Raw genomic sequence first — 26,298 nt, forward strand, 5'->3', positions numbered from 1 at the left:
CTGACAAGTGAAAGCGCCGCCGCCGCTGGAGGAACCGCGCCGCGCGCCGCCGCCCAGCCGCCGCCCGCGCGCTCCGCAGCGAGCGAACTAGGGGCCCGAGCGCGCGGGCGTCGCAGGGACGGGAGGGCGCGCCGCCACCGAAGGAAAGTTCTGAGGCCCGGCCGAGGAACTCGCGGCCCCGAAACCAGCTGTTCCACCTCTCTTTTTAACTCGCCAACGGCCCCCAGCCCACGAGTCCAGGTGGCTCCGCTGGTCAAAGTGCGTGCGGGTTTGTTGGCAAAGTTGAGGGCGGCGACGTCTCTGCGAACAGCTGTTTGCGTTCGGGGCGGAGGCGGCGCGCGAGCTCGGTGGCCGCGAGCCAGCGAGCCCAGAGGGCGGGTGGAGGGGCTCCTGAGAGCAGGAGAGAAGTCGAGGAGGCGCGGACAAATTCAGCCTGCAGGTCCTTGTCCTTCGGCTGAGGTCCAGTCGCCCGTTCGCTCCTTCTCAGTGACCTCCACCCATTTATACCGACCCCACCTCTCGGCAGCCCGGAGTCCCGCCCTTGAGAGGGAGGGGAGACGGGGGCATTTCCGAACGCGGACTGAGTCGCCCGGGCACCCGTAGCTGGCAGCCGCGGAACGCCCGTCTTGGGAAGGAGGGCGGCGTTCCGGGTCGGAGGTTCCGGTAGGCCTCGCGGTGGGCCGGGCTCCCATCCACCCAGCGTCCGGGGCCAGCGAGAAGCCGAGCGGAGCCTGCGGCGGCCCGGAGAGCGACTGGCGGGGTCATGTGAGTTGGGTCCCAGGCTCTAAACAACGAGGCGTTGTTTCCCGGGGCGGCCCTGGCCCAGCGAGGCTGCCCCGCGCCGAGGACGGGGGCGGGACGGCCGCCCTCTTGGCCCGCGCCGGCCCGGCACGAGACCCGCCGCGGCCCGCGCTGTGGCCGGGGAGAGCGCTACCCGAGGGCTTGGAGGTCGGGCCCCAGCGTGGGAAGCCGGCCGCGGGTGGCCCCGGGTGCGGGGAGCCGGCCGCGGGTGGCCTCGGGTGCGGGGAGCCGGCCGCGGGGTGCGGAGGGACGGACGCCGCCCTGTCGCCCGCGTCCTGCTCGGGTTTTGGAGTGCAGAGAACCGGCGTCCACTCCCGGGCAGCCCCTGCCTTTCTAGCACTTCTTTCTGTCCTGAGGACGACTAGGCGGCCCCTTAGCATTTCCACTCCTCTCTTCCCTTTCGGCCCCAGACTGCTAGATCCAGTGTTCACGGGGTTTGTTCTTTTGGGAAATGACAGGCTTCTCTAACAGCAACCTTGCTAAAAGCCCGAAAGGAACGGAGAGAATACATATTCTCAAAGATGGCCCTTATTTCTTCACATCCCTGATAGTGAATGAGAGGTGTTACCATATTGGAAGGGGCGGGTTATAAGAACATCGGTGCAGATTTGGTCTTGTTCTATTCTATTGGCAGCAAAATTTCAATGGACTGTTTGGGCTAGATAAAGAATGATAAAACAGTACCGTACCTATCAAACCAAGCTAGAAAGACTCAGGCTTCAAACACTAAACAGATACTAAAGATTGCAAATTTTGACCTTTTTGAAAATGAATAAGCTTGAACTTGTGTTTCCCTTTTTCAGGGCAGACTACTGGAAGTCACAACCAAAGAAATTCTGTGATTACTGCAAGTGCTGGATAGCGGACAACAGACCAGTATGTTGAGTCGACTCCTGGAGAGTCTAACAGTATTGTCCATGTGTTGTTCCTTTTTGATCTAAACTTAACATTGCTCATAATTTTTCAAAACATCGAAAGGTTATGCTGTCTGCAAGATTTCCCCCTGTGAAAATGAGGTCGCTTCTTTCCTCAGCCAAAACTCGGTGGTATGCAGATTACCTAGTCAGATTGAGCCTCCAGCAGAGCCCCTCCAGCTACAGCTTTACTGGCAGACAGAGATCATTGTAAGCTTGATGATGGTGGATCAAGCCATAGTGTAATATACTTGGTCAGTTGACTTCCCTTTTGACCCAACCTGAATTTGCTCTAGGCTGAAGAAGTATTTCTCACCTGTTCCAGGACAGAAATTTCTTCTCTGGCTTTTTAAATTTTGATGGTGGTGCTTTCTTGATTATGCTTTATTTGTGTTTTTATCTTCGTATTATTTTATAGCTGTTTTGTTTCTGTTGGTTTTCCCACTTTGTGAAGCAGAAAGGGAGTGGCTGCATAGAGACAATAACGAGCAATAGTTTATCTGGGATGAGGGGAGGGGAGAGTGAGGGAATTTGGGAAGCAAAGAATGAATGCAGGAGGTGAGAGCACTAGAACTGATAGTGATTGTGTACATACAACTCTTTAAAATCAATTTAACCACAGAAGTGTATGATAGGTGAATATTAAATCAAGAAAACTGAAAAGAAACCAAATTTAACCAGTGGTTACCATGGTGAAGTAGAAAGAGTTGTTACTTGGGGACACTGAGTTTATGTTACAGGTGGTGGAATAATTTGCAAAAGGATATCAATAATGGCTCTACAACATGAATATAATCAGTGGCATTGAATTATACATCTAAAACTTTTTAATTGGAAAAAATTGGTGATATTTTTCAGAAATAATATCACCAGGAAGTAGTTACTTAGAAGATGGTGTCATCTGTATTTTGTGAAGCACCTACATTAAAGTTGTCTGTAATACTGCTATATTAAAAAAAAAAATCACTACCATCAAGTCTCTTCCAAATCACAGGGCCCCTATGGGTTTCCGAGAATAACTTTACTAGAGTGGGAAGCCTCATTTTTTCCCTCAGAGTGACTGGTGATTTTGAACTACTGACCTTACAGCTGGCAGCCAGCCCAACATACAAGGGAGTAAGCAAAATATATGTATGTATGTATGTATGTATGTATGTATGTGTGTATATATATGTGTATGTATGTATATACGGAATATTTTCCCCAAAGCTATGTATTTAAGTTGTTTTATTTTACAAAAACAACTTGATCACCTTCAAAGTATGCTCCATTACACTTAATACATTTGTCAAATCTGTGATTCCATTTTTTAAAAATTTTATTGGGGGCTCGTACAACTCATCACAATCCATACATACATCCATTGTGTGTGAAGCTTATTTGTTTCCCTCATCATTCTCAAAACATTTGCTTTCTACTTGAGCGTTTGGTATCAGCTCCTCATTTTTCCCCTTCCTCCCTGCTACCCCCTCCCTCATGAACCCTTGATAATGTATAAATTATTATTATTTTGTCATATCCTACACTCTCCGACATCTCCCTTCACCCATTTTTCTTTTTTCCGTCCCCCAGGGAGGAGGTTATATGTAGATCCTTGTAATCGGTTTCCCCTTTCTACCCCATCTTCCCTCCACCCTCCTGGTATCGCCACTCACACCACTAATTCTGAAGGGATCATCCGCCCTGGATTCTCTGTGTTTCCAGTTTCTATCTATACCAGTGCATATCCTCTGGTCTAGCCAGATTTATAAGGTAGAATAGGGATGATGATGATAGGTGGGGGGGGGGGGAGGAGGAAGAATTTAAGAACTAGAGGAAGGTTGTATGTTTCATCATTGCTACACTGCACCCTAACTGGCTCCTCTCCTCCCCATGATCCTTCCATAAGAGGATGTCCAGTTGTCTACAGATGGGCTTTGGGTCTCCAATCTGCACTTTCCTTCAATTAAGTGATAAAGATTTTTTATTCTCTGATGCCTGATACCCAATCCCATCCAACACCTCATGATCACACAGGCGGGTGTATGATTCCATTTTTGGAAACATTTTTTCAAACTCATTTGTTTGGATGGCTGACAGCACCTTCTTCACTTTTTTCCTTCACTCTTCTGTTGACAAATCCCTGTGCTTTTATGTCCCTCTTCATTCTTGGAAACAAAAAGAAGTCACAGCGCAAGGTCAGGTGCATGGGGCAAGAGAGACATGCTGTTCTTGGCGAAAACTGGCACACCGAGATGGCTGTGTGAGCAGGTGCATTGTCAGGATGGCAGAACCAGTCTCCCATCTGCCGCTAATCAGGCCTTTTTTGTTGCACACTGCTATGCAATCTTTCCAGAACCTGTAAATAGAAAGTCTGACTTGGTAGAGCTAACTCCAAGTGCACTATCCCCCCTCACATCAAAAAAACAAATGAACATCACCTTGATCTTTCGTTTTACTTGACAAGCTTTTGGGGGCGAGGGGACGATGGTGTCTTCCACTGGCTTGATTGATGTTTGCTTTGGGGGTCATAAGAACAGCACCACTTCTGGTCATCAGTAAAGACTTTGGGAAAAATAGTCTGGGTCGTTTCAGAACTATTCTTTCCAACCACAGCATTTTTCCACTCGATGTGAGGCACAAATTTCGCAGCGACCCTCCTCATTCTCAATCTTCAGTTAAATGTACTGAACCAAGCTCCAGCATAGTCCAGATAACGTCCCCATCTTTTCAGTGGTCCGTATGGGTTGGTCTTGGAGCACAAGTGCATGAATTTTGTCAACATTTTCATCCATTTGGCAAGTTGACATGTGCAGAACGAGGTTTGTCTTCATTTGACATTTCACCGTTTTTGAAATGAGAAAACCATTTGTACACTTGTTTTTTCCCCCATAGCTGTCCTTGTAAGCTGTGTTCAACATCACAACAGTTTCTGTGGGATTTTTTCCGAGAAGGAAACAAAATTTCATAGTCACACCCTGTTCTCTTAAATTGACCATCATAAAAATGAGGTTCCAGCGAAACTGCTTTTACAAATTAATTCACTGTGACCAGGGAGAACCTTCACAGGCTACATCGCTGGGTGCACTGCTCAGAACAAGTGGCTCCGTGTCTGCCTGGCCTGGGAGGAGGAGGGAAAGGAGATGAGGACTGTGAAAGCTCTCCCCACGGAGCTTTTCTCCCAGATTTCAGGGTTTTTTGGTGGGGGTACCCTCCTCGTATAACATACTACACCACCACCCACGCCACATCAGGGCTCCTACCTTTGACAGAATATGAAAACAGCAGCTCTGTTAAACTCATTAATACTGTATTTCCTCCAAATTTAACTTTTTAAAAAATTTTTAACTTTTAAGATACACATACTGTTTTTTGTTTTGCCCATAATGTCATAGTACTATATACTTGTTACATAAACCTTAGTGTATTTCTTTGATAAGTATTTATTTACTATTGGTATGCATGCGCTGCTAGCAGAAAGATCAGCATTTCACACATGCCATCTGCCTCTGGGGATAGAGATGAAACTATTCCTATAATGAAAAAAAGTCTCAACAACCAAAGGGGCATTTCCACCCTGTCCCACAGAGTTGTTGTGGATTAGACTCAACTCAGCCTCCCCAAAAGGATTTACAGCAAAGGAAGGCCTGTATGTGATCACTGTGAGTCAGAGTCTACTAGAGAGTAGGGACTCCGGTTTGATTTGTTGCTGCTTGGTCTACAAAAGGGCCCTTGAACTACTGGCTTAAGTGCTTGGCTGTCAACAGAACGGTGCCCGTCTGCTTCTGTGACTATACGAAACCCTGGGGAGTAAATTCACTCTGTTTTATGGGGTCAGTGTTTCTGGGTGTATATTTTTCTTTTGCTGAATGTGTTTGCCTTTTTCCAATATCTGCTCAATCCTTGAGAGAGGCCTTTCTTACAAATTAATGCCACACACTTCAAAGCCCACTCAGACCACTGGGTAACTCTCTTCCTTAGAAGAGTTACCTAGAGTTAATACACCCCCCAAGGTAATCTATCTTCATCTCTTTGTGATTACTAATGCACATTTATTTAGCCTTTAATCAGAAACAAAATTCTGTTTGCATGTGGTCTTTCAGTATTCTTTGTAGGGTGTAATCTACTCTAAGAAAGTAACTATCAAGTCACACTTTTCTTTAAAGGTATTCTCAGTAGTACTTTAGCCCAGTTAATATGTCACATAATGAAAACTTTATTTTGCAGAATCGACCAAGAATTTCTGATTGCATACAACCATCTCAGGTTGTTTTAAATGGATAATAATATTAATTCACCCACCCTGTCCCCACCATCCAATTACCATAAATCTCGATAGGTGACCACTTTTTCTTATCTATCCTTCTATGGTTTTATATGCATACAAATATTCTTATTCCAACATACCTGAAAGCTTTCATACTGTGTATACTGTTCTGAACAGTAGTTGTTGTGTTTTTTTTTCATTGACTGGTATATCCTGGCACTCTGTCATATAATACACAGGGAGCTTCTTAGTTCACTAGTCTAGTGGCCTGTGGAAATGTACTATAGTTTTTTGTTTTGTTGATTTTCCCAAATACTGTAGTTTTTAAACCAGACTCTTATGAATGGATAATTGGATTGTTTTCAGGTTTTGCTATTACAAACAAGGCTGCAGTGAATAAACTTGTAGTTAATGTGACAAAGAAAGCAATAAAATTCCCTGCTTCATTTTGGTGTGGCAGGTATTTCTTGAAGTTCGAGTACCCCCCCGCTCCTCTTCTGGCCTGCTCTTGTTTGAGGCCTCTGCAGTCATACTCACAGGTTACTCATCCAGGGTACTTGGTAGCTTTCTCCATTCATATGGTGGTCATCGTTTATTTTAAGAACCAAAAGAAACCTTAGCCAGAGAGCATAATAAATAATACGCATCAGTTCTCTAGCATCATTGGATAAAAAGGGCTAATTTGGCAGAAAATTCATCTGTTTTTTTCTTTATTCTGCCAGTGTTGTAGTTTTGATTGCCTGTGCACTGTTGCTTACTGTGAAGGTTATAATGTTGACATCTTTCTCCTTTGTACTTTCTTTTTTTTCAAGAGTGTAGAATTTCATGAAAGAGGAAAGACTCATAAGGAAAATGTGGCCAAAAGAATCAGTGAGGTAATTTAGATCATTTCTCTGCCAAATTTTATATATAGATATATCAGTCCTTTATCGCACGTTCACCTTTATTTTTGTCTTACAAAGATTAAACAGAAAAGCCTGGACAAGGCAAAAGAAGAAGAAAAGGCGTCAAAGGAGTTTGCTGCAATGGAGGCAGCTGCCCTGAAAGCATACCAAGAGGACTTGAAAAGGCTTGGCTTAGAGTCAGGTAAAGCAGCAGCCGACGTGTTTGAAAAGTAACATCAGAGACCATATCCAGCGAGCATTTATTGTTTCCAGAAAGAGGTTCTACACTAGGCTGTACTCCCAGTGTTTTTAACTATGCATCGTCGCCATGTTTAGACTGTAGGACTTGCTTCCACCCTCATTTTGTTCTCAAAGTTCTTTAAACTCTTCTGTTCACAGCACATACATTACCTTTACGGTTACTTAATCTTAGCTTTGTCTTAAATCAGTGAGCTATTTGAGACACATAAGTTATTTTGTAGGTATTTTAATTGCCAAACTAAAGAGCTACTTACATATTTAAAAATAGGCCTTGCATTGTAAGTGCAATTTGTTTATGAGATATCGTAAAGGCTATGAATTATGTTTATGTATACGGTTCAGATTATAGTGAATTAGCCTTCTGTAGACAAGTTAACTGACTTTTCTACTTGAAGGTAGATAATTGAGGATAACTCAGTTCCAGATCCAAGTGTTACTATTTTTTTTAAAAAAGAGTTATTATTTAGCTAGAATGTATCTACCTTGCCGTTGTATTTAGGTTTTGAGATAGAAAGCTTCTGAGTATTCCATGTAAAATTCACTGTTCTTAAGCCAAGAACTCTGTTACTGATCTTGAAAAAATTGTTTTGAAAGTCTACTTGAAACTACAGGGAGCTTTAAAAAGTTCATGGAAAAATGAAATTAAAACAGTGGAACTTTTTGAAGACCCTTTGTATTCTTGCCAATAAAACCACTTTCAATTAAGTTTTTAAGTAGAATGCCACGTGAGTTAGTATTACATTCTTCAAATAAGAGCAGTTGTGGTAGACTTGAAAATATTCTGGACATTAGTAGCTTTAAGAGGGCAGATGGAAATTGATTGATTCCATGAGACTACAGCCATATATGCACTTCAGGGAGAAATGGACTCGAAAGAATTTGGAAAAGCAAAATTGAAAATCTTACCCATTACAAGAATTGGGAGACTATTACACAATGCTTTGAACAAAGAAACTCTAAAGAAACTAACTGCTATTAAGATTTTTTCTCAAACATCCCTAGATTTTTCAAATAAAATTAAACTGTACATATGTACTGTGCTCTGAATAGAAGTGCTTTTTGTTTTCTCTTTCAATGGTAATTCTGGTATATATTTTTAAAATAAGGATATGTATAATTTTTAGTGGTTATAGAGTATTTAGGACATGGGCTTTGAAGTTAGCAATTCGAAACCACCAGCCTACTTCTAGGGAAGAAGTTGAGGCTTTCTGCTCCAGTCAAGAATTGTTGTCTCAGAAATTCCCAAGGACAGTTCTTTGTTCTGTGGGGTTGCTATGAGTCAGACACGACTGGATGACAGTGCGGGGGTTTTATGTTGTTTGCTAAATGCACAAAGTGGTCGGACATGGCCTTGGGAGTGAGCAGAATTGCCTCTTGCTGGTGGTGTGAACTTGGGTCTTTGTTAAAATTAAGCTTGATGATGTTGAAACACTTACCATGACTATCCATAATATGCTTAACACAGGGTAGCTATTATTGTATCTATGTATCAAAATTTACTTACCTAATCTCTTAGCTTGTTTAGAGATTTTCACTATTAGAAAATAATTGCAGTGAACATCCCGGATACATGCTTCTTTTCATATTTATCTTTGTAGGTTTGATTTTTTTTAGAAGTGCATTCTGGAATCAAAGTATAAACATTTTATATATTGATAATTAATACCAAGCTTTCTCTAGAAGTGTGGTTTACATTTTTACTAGATACGTTTAAATTTATCAAATGGTGTTAAGCCATTCTCTTGTAAAAACAAAGCCATAAAAGCTACTCATTTTTCTACATCCAGATAAGTATCTGATTGATCAGATTAACCCTAGATTTGGTCATTGTTTTCATGATTTACTGGCACAGTTATACACGTGTGCATGCATGCACACACACAGACTAAAACATTCATGGACAAATGTAATGAAAAGTTACAGAATTTTCTCACAAACTTCTTATAACCTTTTACCCTTGTGTTTCTTTGATTATTCATGAAAGTAACTATCAATCCTCTGAATTTCCTTTGTGCTTTTCGTCCCTTTTTCTCTTACAGTGTTTGATTTATAGGGGTTTTTTTGTTGAGAACATGAGCGCTCTGTAATGTATGTTGTGCTTTTTCCCCAGAAGGTTCTTATTTTTTGTGTATGCTTTTGTTTGTCTTACAAAATATTTTAATATTTATGCAGTCAGTATTAACATTGTACTTCATGATACTTTCTGTTAATATGATGATGCATTTATATTGATGTTAAAAAGTAGGGAAGGTAGGGTTATTCTTTCCTCCCAACAATTACACAAGTTTTATATAATACCATTCTATTAAACTGTCTTGTCCCCACTAATATAAGGTGACCAGGTGTCCCGCTTTTGGCGGGACAGTCCCAATTTTTAACAATTTTCCCTATGTCCCGCGGTGTTTCTTAAAAGTCCCGATTTTGGAAAGAATGCACGACAAGCTAGGGTATACGGTTTCAGCTGCCACATGGCTATTTCACCAGGATATGAGTTTTATTAGTGGTGTTCTGCTGGTGTCCTGCTTTACCAGTGTTGAAATCTGGCCACCTTACATAAGAAACACCAAAAATCTTCTGTTGGGTCTCTTTCTGGACTATTGTTTCAATGACATTGTCTACTTCTTCATCAATTCCATATTTTTATATACCATAGGTTCAGAGTAAGTTTTAATACTTGATACGAATGTTTCCTCTTGTGACTTTATTTTTGTTATTTTCTTGAATGTTCTTAGCTGTTTATTTTTCCTAATGTACCCTATAATATGTGTGTCAGGTGCTCAAAGATAATCTTGGTGTTATCTTTGATTAGAATAACATTAGTATGCCTAGCAGGGATGAGTTTCTCTGACTGCTTCAGTACCTTTTTCTCTTTTTCCTAGATATTCCAGAACCAACTATCTCACCAGTAGCCAGCACCACCCCTCCTACTTCTGCATCAAATCAGCAGAAAGAAAAGAAGAAAAAGAAAAAAGACCCTTCAAAGGGCAGATGGGTAGAAGGCATAACTTCTGAGGGTTACCATTACTATTACGATCTTATCACGGGAGGTAAGTTATTTAGGTATTGAAGTAATGGAGAACAACAACTGACAGCTTATTGTGCTCTGAGTTTTAGTTGATATTTGAACTATTTAAATAGTAGGAAACTACACATTTTTGCATGTACACTTTTCTTAGTGATTCTGTACCATGCTTCTTCAAAGCCTTAATTGATAAGTGATTTCTCCCAGATAGACTACAGCTTTTTTTCTCCAATTAAAACAGCATACACTACGGACTTGCATGTAAATAAAGCATTTTGGATCCACCTTTGCAAATTAACATGTTCTTGAAAGTAAATCATTAAGTACCAATTAATTTTCTATCCCAAAACCTGGGATGCAAAAACTGACTTTTATTTTTGAGGTATCTATATTAAGTAGAATGCCTTTCCCCAATAGGAATACTAAAAACATGTTTTTGTTTCCCTTTAAAACTAAACAAATTTAGGACTTTTACTCCATGGAAATAAGTGATATTTACTCTCCGTGTCTATGCCATCATGTTCTCTAGAAACTTAAGTGTGTGACAGGAATAAACAGATAAGCATGATGCAAGAAGGAATTTTAAAGAGCCATGCCTACCCTACTGCCATTGGGGTGATTCCAACGCATAGAGGGTTTCCCAGACACTAAATCTTTAAGGGAACAGCCAGCCTTAGCTTTCTCCTATGGAACTGCTGGTGGATTTGAACTACCAACATTGTGGTCAGCAGCTAAATCCTTAACCTGCTGTGTCACCAGGACTCTTAAACCAAGAGCCATTATTTACTCACTCTCATGGAGTCAATTCCAACTCATGCTGACCCTCTTTGGCATGGTAGTTCTCTTTGGGTTTCTGAGCCTTGTAAATCTAAAAACAATAAAAAGCCTCATCATTCTACTGTGAAGCAACTGATGGAGTTGAACTACTGACCTTGTGGTTAGCATCTCCAAATATAACCCACTAGGCCACCAGGGATCCTTCCAAGTTCTGTATTAGAAGTATGATTAAGATTGTGTAGATGCTTAAAAGATTGAGGAATTAATTTTGATAAGGTGAATTAGTTTATCACAGCAGCTACCTGATATGTAAATTGAGATGGGAATATGGAAAATTATGTCACTTCACTCAGTCTTTGTATCCCTAGCACCTAACTAATTTCTGTGGAATTTCCAATAACTTCTAATTCTTCATTCTATCCTTCACTGTTTTGTAGAACTCATTTTTTTTTTCCTGCTTAATACTACTGGGTGTATGTTGGTTTTTTTATTTATGTTTTAAACTATATACCCATAATGCTTTGTAAACATTGAATATTGTATAAAATTTGCCAAATTAAATTTCAAATTAAGTTTCTGTTTTTTAAGATAAAGGTTTTATAAATGCAATGTATTTTACTTTTAGCATCTCAGTGGGAAAAACCTGAAGGATTTCAAGGAAACTTAAAAAAGGTAACTGAAGCACATTAATATTGTCTATACCTTTTTTTTTTAAGCGATTAGGGTTTTATAGAGTTTAGTTAAGCAAATATACTTACAAATGAGAGGATTCCCCTCTGTCCCCATGGTTGTTTATTTCTATAATGTTTTTGTGAGAAGTCTGGGTGGAGCTGAAAAGTAACATTTACCCAGAAACTAAATGCTGGGCAAATATTATTGGTTGCTTTGCAAATCATTGCCATTCTTATGTCCCTGTCCGTCTGTAAAGAATGGTTCCTGGCTTTCAGAGGCGATCATCTCTCCCTGGAAGTTGGTTCACAATGAACTGAGTTTCCTGGCCATGGTCAGTCCTACCACCCTATTCCATAGGTTTCAAGAGAAAAACCAGGGGTGGCTGAGTCTCTTAGTTATTCAGTGTGTAAACCAATCGTTGACTTTGGTTCATCCTGCTTTTAATTCCTCCTTTTAGATAGTGAAGTCCGTTTGGGTAGAAGGTTTAAGTGAAGATGGTTATACATATTACTATAATACAGAAACAGGGGGTAAGTATTATCCTTGATTACAGTAACTGACTAAAATTGATCCTGAAACTGCTTATTAGCCTACTGATAAATCAAGTTTTTTAAATGTAATTAAGAAGTATCTGAGCTTGGTAATTTTAATATACTGGTAAATGTACTTCTAAAACATAGCAAGCATGCTTTTCTTTTTCTTATAAATTGGGGGATGTAATCAGTGCCATTGAATGGTACATTAAGGAAGCGTTAAGTTCCTAAAACCGCAATCACCCCTGAAGTCTTCCTTTTGCCTTATAGTCATATAACTTAATAGAAAGGATCAGCATTGTGCTCCTTCGTAGCTATCAAGTTAACGATAGCATTCTTTTTTTTATTGTGAATTTTTTTCTTTTTTTAAATCGTTTTATTGCAGCTCATGCAATTCTTATCATAATCCATACATACATCAATTGTGTAAAGCACATTTGTACATTTGTTGCCCTCATCATTCCCAAAACATTTGCTCTCCACTTCAGCCTTTGGCATCAGCTCCTCACTTTATTCCCCCTCTTTCCCCGCATTCTTAATGATTACATAGGAACCCAAGGAGCTCTGGTCGTGTAGTGGTTATGAGTTGGGCTGTGATCTGCGTGGTTGGAACTTTGAAACCACTAGCAGCTCCTCCAGAGAAAGACTGGGGCTTTCTACCCCCATTGACAGTTATAGTTTCAGAAACTCAGGGGGTGTCACTAGATTCAGCATTGACTCGATAGCACAATCAGTGTATGTTAATGAAATAGGAACTACTAAGAAAACAAGGGTGATGGTGGTAAAATAACTTGAAGAATATAATGTCTCTTAATTATGTGTGTAAAAATGTACAATTGATGTTTATTATAACAAACTGCAAAATAGACATTTAAAACAATAGTTTAAAAGGCTGTTTGTGTGGGTGTTTGTATTGGTAAAGTGGGGCGAACCCACCCAATATGTAAGCCTCGATTCAGTTCTGACACAGCAAGCCTATGCAGGATTTCTGAGACTGAGGCTTCACTTGCGGGAGCAGAGAGCCTCAATTATCTCCTGAGGAAGAACTAGTGGGTTTGAGCCGCCGACTTTGAGGTTAGCAGCTCCATGCTTAATGCAAACCACCACTGAGATTCCACTGGAAAATTCCATTATGTTTTTAACTCCACTTACTCATGAATTTTTTGAAATATCTTCACTTTTGTTTGTTTTGTTTTATATATTCTGCCACAAAATTATTTCTGAAAATACAATAGAATAGAAAAAAAGATTTCTATAATTTACTAGGCCTCACCATGATGTTATTCTCAATTGGAATGGCAATCATAAGTTTTTAAAGGAGAATCATTTTAACCATTGCCATTACTGAGGAGCCCTGGTGGCATAGTGATTACTTATTCAACTGCTAGTCACAAAGTTAGCAGTTCCAAACCACTTCCTCAGGAGAAAGTTAAGGCTTTCTACTCCCAGAGGCAAGCGTTACCATCTCAGGAACCCTTAGGGGGGCAGTTCTATATTGTCTGATGGGGTTATGATGCGTCAGAATCAACTCAGTGACAATGAATTTGGTTTGGGTTTGCCATTACTGATTTTTACTATGACTGAGAAATTAATCATTAGGTTGGAAGGTACTTAGAGATTACCAAGTTCAACTTGGCTTTCTTTAAAAAAAAAAAAAGAACTGAAGCTATTTGTGCAATATCTACAGTTCCCATAATTTTTGCAAAACAAGTATAATGCTATGTCTTATGTAAGATTTTATCTAGTTTTATAGAATGGTCTTTATGTAATTATATTTAGTTACTACTCTAATTTTATATTATAATAGCTTTGGGGAGGAAGGAGAAGCAACAACTTATAAGAAACATTGATTATAGAATTATAGAATGTTAAATATCTGCAAAGGGGAGAGCATATAGTGCAATAGAAGAGACTTTACAAATGACACAGGCAATCAGTGGAGCGAGCCCAGAGGAACACTGAGGCAATGGAAGCCTACATGGCAAAAGTCTTCTCAGAAAGGAAAAGGGACAGACACACACTCTTTGTCACATTTATTATTCACAGTGTTATTTGGTGCTTCTGAGGTTTTGTCTACCTTGGGTGGGGCAGCCTAGTCAGCCTTGTTCACTCCAAAGCAGCTAAATTTACCAGAATAGCTATAATCTTACTATATATATTGAGTGAAACTGTTCTTCTTATTATCTGCAATCCCCTGACCTTGTTCTTAGGTGTTCTGACTGATAGAGACCCTGTGTACTACCTACAGAACAAAACACTGCCCAGTCCTGTGCTATCCTGTGTGTGAACCCATTGTTGCAGCCACTGTGTCAGTCTTATCTCATTGAGGGTCGTCTTTTTCTCTGACCATGATGTCCTTCCTTCTCCAAGGACTGGTCCACCCAAGTGACACACCCAAAGTATGAGAGATGAAATTTCACCATCCTCACTCTTAGGGAGCATTCTAGCTATAACTCCTCTAGAATATATTAGTTCATTCTCCTGGTTCTACTGCCATCATGTCCATTTTGACTCATAGTAATCCTATAGGGCAGAGTAGAACTGTCGCTGTGGGTTTCCAAGAATGTAATTCTTTACAGGAATAGAAAACCTCTTTCTCATGCCGTGTTAAGTGGATTTGAACTGCTGATTAGAAGCCCATCATAACTCACTATGCCATTAGGGCTCTGTATTTCTAATAGTTGGTGGTATATTAAATATTCTTTGCCAACTCAGTAATTCAAAGGCATCACTACTTCAGCCTTCCATATTAATTGCTCATCTTACACATGTATATGGGCGATTGGAAATACCCTGGCTTGGGTCAGGTGCACTTGAGCCCTCAAGAGCCATCTGTGTTCCTCGCCACTTTAAAGAGGCTTTGGCAGCAGACATGCCCAGTGAACCTGGTCAAATTAGGTCGTTTGGTTTCTTGAGTCATTTAATTGTTCCTATGTCACTCATTATGGATTCAAGTAAAATGAAATCCTTGATAACTTTGTGGGCTTTTCTCTGTTGATCCTAATGCTGTCTATTGGTCCAGTTGTGGAGATGTTGTTTTCTCTACATTGAGTTATAATCCATACATATAATCCTTTGCTCATCATGAATACATGCATTTGCATTCTGCAGGTTTTTCCTGAACCTCCAGTCCACCTATAGTCCAGCTTCTTGGATTATTTGATCAGCATACAGATTTGGTGAAAGGACACAACTCTGACACATAGCTCTCCTAGTTGTAAATCATTCACTATCCCCATCAACAATTGCCTCTTGATTTTCATGAGCACAACATCATGCTCTAGAATTCCCATTGTTTACAATGTGTTACCTTCTATTTGTTGTAATCCATATTGTCCAATGGCTCTGCATAGTCAGTAAAACACAAGTTAGCATCTTTCTGGTATTCTCTGCTAAGATCCTTTTGATATCAACAGTGATATCCCTCATTCTGCACTTTATTCTGAACCTGGCTTGAATTTCTGGCAGTTCCCTATTGGTATACCATTGCAACTGTGTTTTAGTTTTCTTTTGTTTGTTTTTCTTAAGCACAATTTTACTTGCATGTGACATTAATAATATTGTTTGATAATTTCCACATTCTCTTAGATCATTTTAATGGGCAAAAATACAGATCTCGTCTGGTCACTAGGCCAAGTAGCTCTCTTCCAAGTCTTCTGGCATAGATTACTGTTTGCAGCATAGCATTTGATTTTGAAACTTCTTAACTGGTATTTTTCATCAACTCTTGGAAACTTGTTCTTCACCAATCCTTTTGAATGCAACTTGGACTTTTTCATTCATTACGATTGGCTCTTAATCATGTCACTTCCAGAAGTTATTGAATGTCAATCGCTTCTTTTTGGTACTAAGACTCTGTGATCTTATATCTTCTTTGTTTTTCAAACAGTGCCATTTTATTTTTGCTGGAGTAGGATGACATCTCATTGTAGCTTTGATTTACATGTTTCTAGTAGCTCATGAAGAAATTCCAGTGGTGTACTCTTGCCAGCTCTGTAACAATCCATATATCAGCTGTATCGAGCACATTTGTGCGTATGCTGCCATCATTATTTTCCAGACATTTGTTTTCTATTGAGCCCTCGGTATCAGCTGCTCCCCCGCTCCGCATCCCCCCTCTCCTGTCTTGTGCCACTCAATAATCTGCCCATGGTGTTGTTCAGTGTTGCTGCTCGAGGCTCGAGTTTTTTGTTTAAATTTGAGAGACCCAGTGTGCTCTTCCCTTTTTGGTTTTCTAACTAGGTCTTTGAGCACTTTATTGTAGTGCTACCTTTTCATTAGCCACTCTTTCATGCCTTCCGGATTTTTAATTTATTTATGTGTTTATTTTACTTCCTCGTGCATTTCAGTAAAAAGAAACAAAAACTGGTTGGGGAGGGGGGGAAAAAACAAAACTACAGACTTCACTGCCATTGAATCAGTCCCAATTTTTAAGGACCCCATAGGAGAAGATAGGACAGGCAGCCACTACATTACCGCATATCTATTAGGAGGCAAAGTCCACTTCAGCTTAACCTGCCCAATGAAAGAAATGCTTCTGTCCCATTACAATTGAGGTTCTGGATTTTACAGTGGTATAATGATATAGGGATGCACTTAATAGCTTTAGAGTTAACAGCTCAACTCATAGCCTCCTTTTACCAACTTTGTGATTGTTAACAAGTAACAACCTATAGTTGCTCTTAGCTGAAATTGGGGTAATTATATATTATTTTGTGGGATTGTTCCTAGAATGGTACCTCACACATTGGTTATTTGTATATAAGGTAAAGAAAAGTAATGGTTTTCATTGCTACTATAAAGTAACCTCTGTTAGTACCATACATAATTATTTGCATGAATAGTTTTGGTTTATGCCTATGACTCGTGTAATTAGCAGTCCTTTCTCTTAAAAGTACTCTAGTTGGACAATAAATTATGTATACATTTTCCAATTCTTTAATCTGCAAAACAGTGAGAAACTTCATTTTATTGATCAGTAAACCACTGGATGGCAGTAGAATTCAGGTCATTGAAATTTTTTACTTCTCTATGAAAATGATATATTAATTGCGATTTTCACAGTATGCTTACTGATAACTTCCAGGAGATTCGATGTGTTCTGATTATTAACTGTGTTTTCTGAAATGAATCTTAAGTAAATTGTGAGTCCTTGGAAAATATCACCCAGGTCTTAAGACTTTGTCCCCACCGGGGTGTCATTTGTACATGTCGAGCAGCCAGGCTGTTTGGGTTTGGTTTTTTTTTTACCAAATCATTTTATTGGGGGCTCGTACAGCTCTTATCAATCCATCCATTGTGTCAAGCACATTTGTGTATTTGTTACCATCATCATTCTCAAAACATTTTCTTTCTATTTGCACCCTTAGTATCAGCTCAGTTTCCCCCCTCCCTCCCTCATGAACCCTTGATTATTTATAATTTTTCCCCCATGTCTTACACTGACTGATGTCTCCCTTAACCCACTTTTCTGCTGTCCATCCCCTTGTGAGGGGGTTATGTGGAGATCATTGTAATTGGTTTTACCTTTCTCCCCCCAACTTCCCCTTCCCCTCCTGGTGTTGCGACTTTCATTATTGGCCCTCAGGAGTTTATCTGTCCTGGATTCCCTGTGTGTCCAGCTCTCATTTGTATCAGTGCACGTGCTCTGGTCTAGCCGGATTTGTAAGGTAGAATTGAGATCATGATGGGTGGTAGGGGGAGCAAAATGAACTAAAGGAAAGTTATATGTGTGTTTCTTTGGTGCTATACTGCATCCTGGCTGGCTCAGCTCTTCCTTGTGACCCTTCTGTAAAGGAATGTCCCAATTGTCTACAGATGGGCTTTGGGTCTCCCTCTGCACTCCCCCTCATTCACATTGATATATTTTGTTCTGCGTCTTTGATGCTTGATACCTGATGCCATCAGCACCTCGTGATCACACAGGCTGTTGTGCTTCTTTCATGTGGGCTTTGTTGCTTCTGAGCTACATGGCCGCTTGTTCACCTTCAAGCCTTAAGGACCCCAGACGCTATATCTTTTGATAGCCGAGCACCATCAGCTTTCTTCACCACATTTGCTTATGCACCCGCTTTGTCTTCTTCGATCGTATTAGGGAAGGTGAGCATCACAGAGTGCCAGGGTATTAGAACAAAGTGTTCTTGTGTTAACAGAGTACTTGAGTAGAGGCCCAATGTCCATCTCCAACTTAATATTTAACATATAAATATATGGATGTAGATTTATTTCCTTATCGTTATATAGAAATATATTTACATATATACATGCTTATATTTAGACCTCTATAAATGTCCTTGCCTCCTAGTTCTTTCCTCTATTTGCTTTTACTTTTGTCCCACTATCATGTTCAACCTTCATTTGGGTTTCATTAATTCCTCTCAGCTACATTGCCCTTGATCAAGCCCCACAAGGCATCTTATACCCTCCTCACCATCGATTTTAGATCTCTTGTGCCTTCGTCCCTGGGTTGGTTGGCAACCCCTTTCCTTTCCCCTGCCACTCCCTCTCCCATGTTCCTCTAAACCGTTGGTCCTGTTGTTTTTTCCTCTGGATTGTTTATCCCACCTATCTTATCTAGGTAAACATGCAGACAATAATATGCACAAAAACAAGACAGAGCAAAAGAAAGCCAAAAAATTAAAACAACAACAACAAAGGAAAGCCTATAAATAGTTCCAGGTCTGTTTGTTGACCTTCAGGAGTGTTTTCCGGTTGAGTCTGATGAGTTGCCATGCTCTGGCCCCAAGTCTGTTTTTGGTATTCCCTGGGGACTTCACTGCTTTACTCCCCTTGTTGCTCTGTTGCATACCCTTAGTGTTTCAACTCAGTGCGATGGGGTCGGTTGGATCCAGCACAATTTCCTCACTGTGACTCTAGTGTTGTCCCCTGTAGCGCTATTTGTCAGTGAGGGAAGTCATATCTCGTGGTGGGGCTGACCCTATGGTCCTCTCTGTGCGCATTGGCTGCTCTGAGCAGGAATACCATCCTTCGGCCTTGGTGGGCCAGGATGTGTTCCACTCTCTCCTTCCCTCATCATTTGCTCCTGTGTGCTCTGATTAGACGCAAACCTCCCTGAGCGGTAGCTTCAGTACTATCCTCTGAAATGCATTCTTCTAGGGGGAAAGTAGGGGTTGTCCACAAAGTTGGGATTGGGACCAGCCCCTCAGACCTCTCTGTTGGTTCCCTGCTTCATGCCAGTCTGTTGCATTTACGTCTTGGAGCCCCAGGTTGAAGTCTGGTCCCTCTCTCCCTCTCCTGTGGAGAGATAAACAATACCTTCCCCTTGGGTGTGTTCGTGCCCTGTTCCCCTGCTCCCTCTGTCTTTTCCTCCACATTTAAGTTGGCTGCCATGTGTCCCTGGGTTGGGTCTGGCCCCTGCCATAGTGCCTGAGCCAGGCTGTTTCACATCAGCTTCTGAGTGATGCAAGTGCAAGAACATTGGGAGCTGGTCACCAAGTGGTAGGATGAAACATGCATTTATTACCATTTAAGAATGTAATGTAGATGATGGATGTAGGGGATTACTTTTGAATAAAACTGGTAATAATATGACTTAAAATATGTTTAACAGAATCTAAATGGGAGAAGCCTGATGATTTTATTCCACACCCTGGCAATCTGCTCTCTAGTAAGAGCAATGAAAAGGCACTTGGAATCCAAGAAGAATCTAAATCATTAGATTCACATAGTGATTCGGATGAAGAACAGAAAGTAGAAGGAGATGTTGCTACCAGAACACAAAAGCTGATTATAAAATTTAAGGTAAGTTCTTGATTTTACTCTTCATATAAAAGTTCATCAATTTGTAAAATAGCTCTGCAGATTTTCTTCAATCTTTTGGTAGATGACAGAGATATAAAGGCAAGGTATATATTTTGGTTATTACCATAAAGTGATACTTACTTGGAAGCAAGGCATTAAATTAATTTTAAAGTCCCTAAGCTTAAGATGTCTATATAACTTTCAGGAATCCTGGTTTTGTAGTGGTTATATTTGGGGCTGTGATCAGCAAAGGCAGCAGTTTGAAACCACCCAGGAGAGAGATGGGGCCTTCTCCTCCTGTACACAGCCACAGTCCTGTGAACTCACAGAAGCAGTCCGACCTTGTCAGCGTTGACTTGTTGGAATGAGTTTGGTTTGGTTATTATAACCTTTGAAGAAAGCAGTACAGGCAAGCCTGAATATCTAGGCGAGAAAAACTATTTTGAGTGCCATCAGCACATTGGTAGTTTTGCAAATATAGAATGGATGAGAGCATTGAAATATGCAAACATTTCTGTGATCGTCTAAGAAAGAGGAGCTCACAAAGTAGAGGAGGGAGGGTGATCTGAAGGTATGTGAAAAGCATAATTGACTATCCCAGGAACCAAAACAATAGGGACCATCAAGGATTAAGTACATGAGGTGGGCAGGTGCAGTCCTCTGAATCTGGCTGTTTGGAAATCCTTAATGCCCTTCTAGCTATTTTAAATGGCAGAACTTTGATATTAAATGGAAACTAGGCAGTAGGTGTTAGAATTGTGGTTGAATGTTGATTCTCAGTCATCAGAACTTAGTGGTAATGTTTTCATTGAGAAGGATTTGAGCTTGCCCGTAGATTAAAGTAATAGGAAATGATAGCGATAAAGCTGATTAAAGGTAATAAAGGAAAGTGGACGTACAAATAAAGTGAGAAATCAAAAAGGTAAAACGGACATACAGATGAATGGGTTAGCCTAAAATAAGTCAACTCTCTAGACAGTAAGGATAAATATGACTATGAATTGACTTAGGTATCTTGGAGGAAATTGAGATATTAAAAAATACAAACAGTAAAGACAAACTACTTACAGTCCTGCTATCCCTCTCCCCTTGTAAAATCATTATAAATACAGAAGTGTTTATTGGTCCATGCTTTCCTATTTGGACATATGTACACATTACTTACATAGTATGGAATCGCTCTATAATCAGATTATACAAGTGTTTTTGCAACTTTATCAGAGTCAGTGTTGCACATCTAAATCTTCATCTACCAAACCAATGACTGTGGTGTTCCACAGTAGAGGTAATGTCATTATATAATCTCAAGACTGCTGACTATTTGTTTCAAATACCTCCTAAAGGGAATAAACGCAGCTGGTGACATAAGGCTGTGTGAAAGTCTGTCGAAATTGGATAGCATAAATTTTGAAGTCTCCTAAGTTAGTGTAGTTGTGTGAGGGTTTTTTGGTTTGTTTTTAACACTTGGCAGGTCGAGTTGAGGAACTGAAAGATAAAGTGATTGGGTTGCTTTTTGATAGCTTTTTTAGGTCCTATAGTGTATATATGATGCCAGCAGGAGAGGGGTTAAAATTATTCCCTGTGGTTTAGTAGTGTAAAGAACAGATAGTCTAGCAACAAACTCAAAATGCAAGAAGTTAAGGTATCAGGGTAGCATGCTAATGAGGCTTTAAACAGGTGACATGGTAAAAGTACGGGAGCCCAAACACCAAGGAATGAGAACTATTATGTTGAAAGAGCAGCCTTTTGAGATTTCAAGGGAACAAGTTTCTGAGTAATGACATGATTCACATTAAAGGAGACACAGGTGTAAGGATTTCATAAATAAGTGTTACCTCTGCACTCAACAAGATGGAATGACACAGTGACTGCAGCAATGGGCTCACACATACCAATTGTAAGAGTAGTACAGGACTAGGTAGTGTGTTGTCCTTATGTTGTACTGGGATTGCTATGAGTCAGAACTGACTCATTGCCTTCTACTAACCACCATTTATGTCTGCACTAGATGCTACATATAAGGAAAGATGTATAACACGTAGGTGATTGAAACACCTTAGAGGCTAGAAGTCACTGTTGAGGCTCACAGAACTCTCTAAGGTGATAAGAGTGTAAATGCAGGAAAGGGTGCCGGAGTTGCTAAAATCATCACTGAACATGGAATGGCAGCCAGAAATCATGAACTGTCAGGAGGGTGGCATGGAAATTCTAGGAGCCTCAGAGGAAAGGCTTTCATTGCATGAGGAACAAAGTTTAAAGTATCCTGACCAATTAATTGTACCTTGAAAAAAGCGTTTTGGCCTGGAAGCAGTCAGGATTGCTAAGAGAATACAGTAGGTTGGTGCCTGCTAGGCCTCTGATACTGAAAGCATAAGAGGATGAGTTTGTGTCTATTAAAAGCGATGCTGAGGAAACTGTCCTAGGGTTGCCACCCAACCAGTTGTAAAAGACTAAAATCCAGTGTCTGGTCCACTTGCTACACTGAGAAACAGTTCCACAAAAAGCCAACTTTCACCCAACCTACCATGGAAGCTATAGTGCAAACACTATCAGTTGTATAAGGCTGGTGAGGTCCCAGTGGTGCCATCAAAGTGAAAACAGACTTCACTTTAGACTAATCAGTTGAGACAGAGCTTTAAATAGACAATGAGTGTAGACGAGACAAATGAGCCGGCATCGATTTCACTGGGGCACAGCAGAAAGCTAAGCGAGAAAGGAATGTCCTTCATTGTACACTAACAGGCTCAGGTTTTATTGTAAAGAACAGCCTTCAGCATGGTGTATTAGCATTGTAGACCCTGGGGAAAATTTAGTAAGCATTAATGTTCTATTTTTTAAACCATTTTATTGGGGACTCGTACTCTTAGCACAGTCCACACAAAGCCATGGTGTCAAGCACATTTTTACGTTTGTTGACATCATCATTTTCAAAACATTTTCTTTCTACTTGAACCATTGGAATCAGCTTCTCACTTTTCCCCCATCCCTCCCCACCCTCTCTCCCTCATGAACCTTTGATAATTTATAAATTATTATTATTGGTTCATGTTTTACACTGACTGATGTCTCCCTTCACCCACATTAAAGTTCTTTCGTGTACATTTATAGTGTGTACAACTCTAAACTATTCATTTGATTGATGTTTTACTACCTAATAATTTATAACAAAACTTTAAAAACTATATTAGAGATATTCTGTTCTTAATTTTGCTTAAAGTGTGTTATTTCTTGACTTTATAATTCAGGAAAAAAACAAAAATAGTAATGACGGAATTAAAGCAGAACCACAGAAAGAAAAAATTGTACAAGAAAAGGATTCATCAGGTCCAAAGGAAGAAAAACCCAAAATGGTTAAGAAATCAAATCCCTATGGCGAATGGCAAGAAATTAAACAAGAAGTAGAGTCACCGTAAGTACCTGAAATTTATCCCACTGATTTTTTGGGTAAGTTTTAACATCCCATTGCTTGCTTAAATTACTGTAATGAGCTTCGTGAATAGTACCTGTACTCATTGAAAATGTACCTGATTTCTTTATTCCTGGTGTGTTTTTATTTTAATCATATTTTAAAAATAAGGCAATGATTACTTTAAAAAGTAAGCTAATAGCTATTTTCATTCCTATTGATCTATTCGCATACTCCTTATAGCAGGCATACATGTTCACTCTAGCACAAACGTGTGTGTATTCAGTAAATGCTTTGTGGGGTAAATCTAAAGTTAAAAAAAGCCCTTAGTCAATCACAAAAAGACAAATACTGTATGAGATTATTACTGTAATGGTAAAAACCAACACAGAGAATTGCATACTGAAGGGAACGGACTCTAGCTTCCTGAAGGAGGGAGGGCAAGAGTGGGAAGATGAAGGAACAGACTAGAAGGTTGACCAGTATTGATTGATTTGGGTGAAAGGGAGGCTGGAGGTGCATAGGAGAGAGGAAAGGACTCGGGAGGGGTCAGGATAGGTTGCATTGTATGGGTCAGTGAATGGTTTGAACCATTGGATACACAGTTACCAATCTGATGTGTATACCTCCCCCTACCCCCAATTCACCAAAAAATTCAGGAAAAAAGAAAAAAGCTCTTGTTACCATCTTACCCCATACTTTTAAGATAATTTGATTAAACAGTATATATTTAGTGAATTTTAGGTCTTAGTAAAGAACAAAAACCAAAACTTTAACCTGCAGTTATTAAAACCTAGTTCATTGGAAATTAATATGCCTTTATTGTTAGTTTTGTTGTAATAAGTATGTATATATGTCATGCTCCAGTGCTCTCGTTTCACTTACTAATGACACATACCGTATATACGCATGTATGAGCCGAGTTTTTCAGCACATTTTTAATGCAGTTTTGTGGTAAAGTTAGTTGCCTCGGCTGCTAATATTCAGGTCAGTTATACTTGAGTATATACGGTAGTTTAGAATAGAGTGTGATGGAGCCTGAGACTTATGATTTATCTGGGTATTGGACTCTTCTCTTTGAGCTCTGCATTGCTATGGGTTGACCCCTTAGAGCAGCGGTTCTCAACCGGAGGGTTGCGACCACCTTGGGGTCAAACGACCCTTTCACAGGGGTCGCCTGATTCATAACAGTAGTAAAATTCCAGTGATGAAGTAGCAACAAAAATAATTTCATGGTGGGGGGGTCACCACAACATGAGGAACTGTATGAAAGGGTCGCAACATTAGGAAGGTTGAAAACCACTGCCTTAGCGGGTTTTCTTACCTAGTGGCAAAGCTTTTAGACTTAAACCAGCAAAGTTTACAACAGCAGCCAAGAGGTGATTCTTTACCAACAAACTCCCAAAGTGGTCCTCCATAGCTTACATCCCATACCCAGTTTCCATTCCTAAATGAACCACTCTGGCCTTTTTTTCCCCCATCACTTTAGTGGGAGTTCGTACAGATGTCATTACGTTCCATAATTCAAATAAATCAAGCATAATTGTATAACTGCTACTATAATCAGTTTCCAAATATTTTCTTCTTGAAATCTTTGATATCTGTTCACCTTTATTCCCTCCTCCCACCCTTCCCCCTCAGGAACTCTTAATTAGACTAATAGTATTAATGAGATGAAACATAAAGTCTTAATAGTAAGAGTAGAAAATATTAAAGAACCAGAGGATAGTTAGGTGTTCATCAGTGCTATACCACACCCTGAATTCCACACCCACCCACACACACCTCCCGTGCAGACCCTCTGTGAGGGCCTGTCCAATTGTCTTACAGGTGGATTTTTTCTCTCCATTTTGTCCACACTTCTTCACCTCAATTTGATTGCTTGATTTTGAACTTTTGATTTCTGCTGCCGTCAACACTTCATGTTCACACAGGCTGGTGTGCTTCTTCCATCTGGACTTTGTTGCTTCCCTGCTTGATGGCTGCTTGTTTGACTACAAGCCTTTAAGACTTCAGACGCTATATTTTTTAATAGCCTGGCACCATCACCACATTTGCTTATGTACCCATTTTAGTCTGTGGGGAAGAGTAACATACAGTGCCACATTATTAGAAAAAAAGTTCGTATACTTAAGTAAAAAGTTAGTAAAGGCCCAAAGTCCATCTTCTTCCTTATTGTATTTACATATGTATACATGTATAGAAAAAGACACCTATATTTATAGAATTATATATTTACATATTTATATATCTATATTTATACCTCTCTATATAAATTTTACCACTATGGCTTTTTAGTGGACATGAACTGAACTGAAAACCTATAGACTGGGAAGGGTGGAGAAATGATTCCCAAAAGAACCATGGGATAATTCTAGTGCTAATAATAGAAAAGAAAGATGAGAGATGTTAGACAGACCAAAATACAAATAAATGTTTTCATTCCAAGAGCCTAGTGTAATGTCAGGCACACAGTAGGCACACATTCAGTCTATCTATTATTGTGACTCCTGCTCTAGATAGGATGTAGCTTTTCTTCAGACTTTTTCTAGCATCTAGGAAACAAGCCTTGTCTCCCCTTTTCCTGGAAATCAAGCTGTGAGACCATTACCTGGGCTCTTCGAAATTGAGGGATTACAGAGTGGTCACAAGGAAGAGACGAGCCAGTTGGGGTGCAGTGTAGCACCAATAAAACATACAACTTTCCTCTAGTTCTTTAATGCTCCTCCCTTCCCCCTCACTGTCATGATCCTAATTCTACCTTACAAATCTGGCTAACCAGAGCATGTACATGGGTACATGTAAGAGCTGGAAACACATGAAATCCAGGACAGATAAACACCTCAGGACCAATAATGAGAGTAGAGGAAGGTTAGGTGGGGGGAGAAAGGGGCAACCAATCACAAGGATCTACATATAACGTCCTCCTTGGGGGACGGACAACAGAAAGGTGGGTGAAGGGAGACATTGGTCAGTGTAAGACATGATAAATTAATAACAATTTATAAATTGGGTTCGTGA

The 26,298-nt window shown here is 40.1% G+C and overlaps 2 protein-coding genes across 2 annotated transcripts in view; one reads left to right on the forward strand and one right to left on the reverse strand.

Annotated features, from left to right (window-relative positions):
• ELF1 (E74 like ETS transcription factor 1) overlaps positions 1-505 on the reverse strand; it is a 117,832-nt gene extending 117,327 nt beyond the window's left edge. Inside the window, exon 1 of the mRNA XM_075563008.1 lies at positions 1-505. The gene's annotated coding sequence lies outside the window, so the exon portion shown is untranslated.
• The window catches only part of WBP4 (WW domain binding protein 4), a 27,613-nt gene continuing 1,757 nt past the window's right edge, over positions 443-26,298 (forward strand). The window contains exons 1-9 of the mRNA XM_075563010.1: positions 443-765; positions 1,605-1,677; positions 6,774-6,836; positions 6,924-7,047; positions 9,986-10,153; positions 11,531-11,577; positions 12,035-12,107; positions 19,681-19,871; positions 23,117-23,280. Of these exons, the coding sequence (XP_075419125.1) occupies positions 764-765; positions 1,605-1,677; positions 6,774-6,836; positions 6,924-7,047; positions 9,986-10,153; positions 11,531-11,577; positions 12,035-12,107; positions 19,681-19,871; positions 23,117-23,280 (905 nt within the window). The 5' untranslated portion in view covers positions 443-763. The remainder of the gene's footprint in view (positions 766-1,604; positions 1,678-6,773; positions 6,837-6,923; positions 7,048-9,985; positions 10,154-11,530; positions 11,578-12,034; positions 12,108-19,680; positions 19,872-23,116; positions 23,281-26,298) is intronic.

The sequence above is a fragment of the Tenrec ecaudatus genome, chromosome 11 (genome assembly GCF_050624435.1).
Source record: "Tenrec ecaudatus isolate mTenEca1 chromosome 11, mTenEca1.hap1, whole genome shotgun sequence".
NCBI lineage: Eukaryota > Metazoa > Chordata > Mammalia > Afrosoricida > Tenrecidae > Tenrec > Tenrec ecaudatus.